We start from the raw sequence: 6000 nt of genomic DNA on the forward strand, positions 1-6000 counted from the left end.
ATAAGAAATTTGCAAAACATATAATATATTCTCAGGAATTCTCTTTGCTTTTGGGAAAATTCTTAGACTAAAAAAAATGGTCTACATATTGAAATACTTAACGATATTGAACAATGGTGTTTTGTATTTTGATTTCATCACTAACGGAGTTATTTCTATATGACAATAGCCTTATGGTATTTTTAACATAACTATTCAATCCAAGACCCCTTCACCAACTCAGTGCTAAAAATTTGCACATGCATATCTAATGACCACATTTTAAAAATAGGCTGGGGAACAAAGCCGAAAAACAGACAAATGGGGCATGGTATTGTGTGCTTGTAGTTCTAGCTACTTGGAAAGCTGAGGCAGAAGAATCACATGAGTCCAGCAGTTGAGGGGCAAGCCTGGACAACACAGTGAGTCTGTCGCCAAAGGGGAAAAAAGGCCAAAAACCCCAAATAGACAATCAGGTGCGTGGCCATACTTGCAATCCTGGAACTGAAGGAGGTAGAAAGATAGCAAACTCAAGTCCTGCCTGAGCAATTTAACAAGACCCTGAGCAACTTAACAAGACTCTGCATGAAAATAAAAAAATAAAAAGGCCTGAGTATCTAAAGGATAATCTTTATTCCCCTAGAGCAGATTCTTCTACATATAATGCTGTGTGCTTGCTGCAATATTTAAATGGAACTAATATCCTAAAATTAGGTAGAACTTCTACATACATATGAGGTGGCATGCTATGCTTTTAGGATAGGAAAATAATAAAAAAGAAAGCAGCAACTGCTTCTAATGTCTTTAAATATCAAATAAAGCAACTATTTAACAAATGACTTTAACTATACTGTTTATTTATTAGTTCACTTGTGCTAGATGTGATGGCTCATGCCTGTCGTCCCAGCAATTAGAAGGCTGAGGCAGAAGGACTGTCAGAAGTTCGAGGTCGACCTCGGTTACAGTGAGTTCAAGGCCAGCCTGAACTACAGAGGGAGATCCTCTTGTCTCAGCTTCCTGAGTGCTGGGATTACAGGCATGTGCCACCATGCAGGCATGGAACTGTTTTTTAAATCAAATGAAAATTATATAATTTATAAGCTCATATACAATGGTTATGCTATTTTTTGAAATGTCTATCTTAGCTCTAAAATTTGCCTGTTTACAAAAATACAAAAGTACCTTGATAAAGTTCCACATATAATTTAGTAATTTAAATTTTGAACTACAAGATTTACATGTTCTATAAAAATCTGTTTCAAGGAAAACTTATTTTATTTTACAGACTGAGATATGGCCTGATTTTAGAATCACAAAGCCAATTATGGACAAAAGAGTCACCTACTTAAGCATTAATCACTAGCAAAGCATACTTTTTTAAAGTCTTCTAACATTTTTCAAGTTTTTTACATACGGATATATGAAAATCAAGATTAAAAATAATAATAAAAATCTGAACATGGTGGTGCACACCTGTAATCCAGCACTTAAGAGGCTAAGCAGGAGAATTATGAGTTTGAGGACAGCCCAAGTTACGTAGAGAGGTCAAGGCCAGTCTTGACTACATGGGGAGACAGTCTAAAACAACCAACCAACCAACCTCCCCAAAACTAGCAACAGAAAAACTCCAAAAAAAAGGACAAAAACCACCAAAGCAAACCAAAACAACAACATGGAAACTTCTCTGAATAAATAATGACCACAGTTAAAAAAAAAAAAAAAAAAAAAAGTAGGTTGTATGTGGACACAAACCTACAAACATGAATTAGAAAATTTCTCCAAATAAGCTGACTTCATAAAAGACTATTTCTATTGTCAATATAATTTCTCTAAAAAGGACTGCCAGGGAGTTTCAGGGGAATAAAGAAGCACATGCCCAGCCTGTTCAAGTTTTCACTCTTTACCTATCTGTTTTGATGGTGAGTACATCTGTGGTCTTGCAGTATCGTTCTCCTACAAGTTTAATTAATTTCTTCTTTGCATGATCATCTAAATTCAAACTGGAACATTTCACCTTAAAAATATAAGAAAAAATTATGTTACATACTTTGTTTAATGAAAAAATTAGCAATGTTATCTATATTAACACTAAACCCACTAAAATGGGTTTAACACTAAATGGGTTTATCTATATTAATCCACTAAATATAACCCACTAAATGGGTTTATCTATATTAATACTAAACCCACTAAAACTCCTTCCTATCTAGAGTTAGCAGTTGGCAAGCATTATGAAACTTCATCTTACCTATGGAAAGAAAAACAAAGAGGGAAGAGAACACTCAATTTGAAATTTTTTGAAAGTTTTGAGCTTGAGCACTTTTCCTGAAAAAAAACTAACAATGTCTCTTAAATAAGTGACATTACAGTGCTATTTCACCAATAGAATTAAACTCAATTAACTGTTAGTAAGGCTATCCTACAGATATAAAGAGATGATATAATATCTTTAATAAATTTCTACCATGGAAATACAAGATCTGTATCACTACAACTGGTTCAGGACCATTTATTTTTTCACATTTTTTTTTTAGTGCTGGGAATTGAACTCACAATCTCGGGCTTGCCAGGCAGGTGTTGTGCCACTGAGCTACATCCTCCACCTGGTCATTTATTTTTTAAAAGCTACAGGTATATCTTGTAGGATGGAATATTGAATTAGAGAAGGGTCAAAGCATTTCAGTATTTCACCTTGATATTTTTCAAAAATTAATACTAATTTCACAGGCTGTTTTATGTTTTTTTTTGTAAAAAGGTTATTTTACCTTGAATACATTTAAAAAATGCTGTTACCTGGATTCTTTTTTTTTTTTTTTTTTTTTTTGGTTTTTCTCCGGTACCGGGAACTGAACTCACGACCTTGCGCTTGCCAGGCAGGCGCTTTTGCTGCTGAGCTAAATCCCCAGCCCCCTGGATTCTTTACAGTAATATTTCTCAGAGCACTTTTTAGGGTTGATATGTAAATATTCCTCAAGTTTATTTGACCCTACATTCCACTTTGGGTTTTTGGTTTTTCTCCGGTACCAGGAACCGAACTCACGACCTTCCCCAGCCCCTACATTCCACTTTGAAGTTCATGAAATAAGTCTTCCTTAAGACACATTTTCGGAAATACTGAACTAGGTCAATAAATCTTTTACTTTGCAGATAATTATGGCATAGGCTGAAGGTACTGTGTGTACTGATGCGTAGGTTTGACACAGGGTACAAGTAAAGCACTTTATTAGTCCAGTTTTCATTACTATAACAAAATACCAAAGCTGTTTATGAAGAGGTTAATTTAGCTCAGTTCTGGAGGGCATGGCAGTAGCATCAAAAGGACAGAAGTGTGTACTTGGGAGCAATTACCTCAGAAGAAAGCCAGCCACAGAGCCATTCAGGGGAACAACTTGTTTTCTGGAGAACTCACTCAGGGTCCTTTAGTCCCTCACAAGGGGAGCACTCAAATGGCCTAGGGACCTTCCACTAAGCCCTGTCTCCTGCAAACATCACATTGAGGATTAAGAGCCCAACACCTAAGCCACTCCAAATCATAACAAGCACAGATTAATTTTTCCATAGAAAGCATTAAGAATGAGAAAGATATTCTAAAGAAGAAAAAAACGCTACATGGGATTTTGAAATCAATCCTGTCGGGTTCTTCTCATTAGCTTCAATAACCCTGTACTTACTTCCCTTGGGGCACTATAGCATAGTAGCCTATTTATTTGCTTACTTTCTCCAATGATAGGCAAACTTTCAAAGAAAAGAAAATGTTTTCTTCTTGGCAATAGTCTAGGACTTAAAAATATTCAATAGGCACTTGCTGAATGAATACATAATTTAAAAGTATCAGGTATGGTGGCACATACCTGTAATCCCAACACTAGGAGGCTTGAGGCAGGAGGATTGATAGTTTGAACCCAGCCTGGGCAACTTAACACGACTCTATCTCAAAATAAAAACAAAAGAGGTCTGAGGATGTAGCTCAGGGTGAAGTCCCTGGATCCAATCCCCACCACTACAAAAAAGGAAGGAAAGGAAGCAAAAAAGGGGGAAAAGAGGGAGGGAAGGAGGAAGGGAGGAGGGAGACGGGAAAAAGAAGGATAAAGGAAATGAAGGAAAAATACATTGCTTTTAAAAAGCATGGCATTTAAAAAAAATTTTGAAACGAATAAAAAATAAATATAAATAAACTCTTAAAAAGAACACAGGTAGTAAGAATACTGACTTTAAATATCAATCCAATACCATGTTCACATGTTGTAGACAATGTGAATTACCACAGTCCTCTGGAAACAACAGGTATCAACAACCACATTATTAGTCTGATAGATAAAGTAACCTGTTTCTAGTAAATCTAATTAATCACAAAACTGTGTAGGATTGCTTACCAAAAATAACAAAATGTGTCTGTATTATTATGACTGTGCAAGTACATGTACATATATATGTACAGAAAAATAGCATAAAAATGAATAGCTCCTATATTAGGATAGTGAGTCATATTTTTCCCTTTTAAAAAGCTCCCTTCAAGAAAATCATAATTCTTAATCATACATTTAAATTTTTAATAAATGTTCTAGCTTTTATGCAAGAGGTAGTCAAAAAAGTGGCAGCTATAACAACTGTTTTAAAACTCATATTCACGGCTCTGGGAGCTGCTGGATCCGTGGTTCGAGTCCGTGCTTTACTCATACCACCACGGTTCCCAGCTGAAACTCGTGGAGAGAACCAGGTATTTCCCAACTATTTCCTGAGGGCAGAGCAGGTGACCCAGGACCCCGCCACTATTACAGACTGAGTCTCTGCTCTCCCTGCACCAGCGGCAGACAAGAGATCCTCTCTCAAAAGCCCCAGGGACTTCTCTGGCTTGGGGGGGTGGGCGCGTATAGCCTCTCCTTGTGCACATGTATCCTGCACCGAGTGAGCGAGTGCTCCAAGACCTGCTGGTCCTGCGGTTTGAGTCTGTGCTTTATTTTCACTGGGACCCCCCAGGGGGTTGAAGGCATGGGCAGTCTGTGATTGCTACCCATCCAGCCTGTATCTGGTTCCTGTATATGTCCTGAACTGACTAGAGACACAGAATTAGGTGGTTCACAAACTGCTGACCCTGCAGTTTGTGTCTGGGTTTTGCCTGTACCCTGAACTGCCTGGGGACATAGGTCCACTGGACTGGGATTGTCAAACCAGTGCAACCGAGTCTGGGCCATGCACGTACCCTGAACTGCAAGGGGATGCTGCATCAGATGGTCGGCCATCAGCTGACACCAATGCCGGCTTCTCAGACCAAGGATAACGAGATATAAATCAACAACTGCTGGAAAACCCGAGACTAAGTAGCACTTCTTGGAGTTCACTCAGGGGCAAACCTGACCAAGAGGAATACCAGCGACACTAGTGGTCTTTGCTGTGCAGCTACTGAAGAGGGAAACTGAGCTTTCTGCATCTGGTAGCGAACATGACAAAACAAAGGACTAAAACACAATCCCAGAACTCCACCTCACTCACAACAAGTCCAGGAGACATTGAAACAGGAGAACTTGGTAAACACAAGCCTGAATTAGCTGAAATGATTGCAACGGAAGTAAAGAAAAAACTCCATAAGGCCATAGAAGGGATGAGATCAGAAATAATCTCTCAGGCAAAAAATGAAATGACAATAATAATGAAGGAACTGCTCAAAAAGTCTGAAGAAGAAACATATAAGAAAACAGAATAACAAAGGCAAGGGACAGAAGCATTAAATGAAAAAAACAGAAAGGATTCAGAACGCATGAACCAGATTCAAAGAGACTTCCAGGAAAACAAAGCTTCCACTGAAAGCTACCAAAACCGCTTGAATGAAGCTGAAGATAGAATCTCAGATTCTGAAGACAGCAGGGCAGCTAGCGACCATGACAGAAAGGATCTCGTAAAATCAACAAGGACCCAGGAAAAGTCAATTTAACAGCTGCGAGATGAGGCAAAGAGGAATAATGTATGACTTATAGGAGTCAATGAAACAGCAGGAGGCAATACAACTGACATAAAAAGAATATT

At 38.1% G+C, this 6000-nt stretch overlaps 1 protein-coding gene across 3 annotated transcripts in view; it reads right to left on the reverse strand.

The window, feature by feature from the left end:
- Mrps35 (mitochondrial ribosomal protein S35) overlaps positions 1 to 6000 on the reverse strand; it is a 41332-nt gene that overhangs the window by 14976 nt on the left and 20356 nt on the right. For all 3 annotated transcript variants that reach the window (XM_005407159.1, XM_005407158.1, XM_005407161.1), the window contains exon 6: positions 1884 to 1993. In XM_005407159.1, the coding sequence (XP_005407216.1) occupies positions 1884 to 1993 (110 nt within the window). The remainder of the gene's footprint in view (positions 1 to 1883; positions 1994 to 6000) is intronic.

This window comes from Chinchilla lanigera, unplaced genomic scaffold (assembly GCF_000276665.1).
Source record: "Chinchilla lanigera isolate Chin_1 unplaced genomic scaffold, ChiLan1.0 scaffold00104, whole genome shotgun sequence".
Taxonomy (NCBI): Eukaryota; Metazoa; Chordata; class Mammalia; order Rodentia; family Chinchillidae; genus Chinchilla; species Chinchilla lanigera.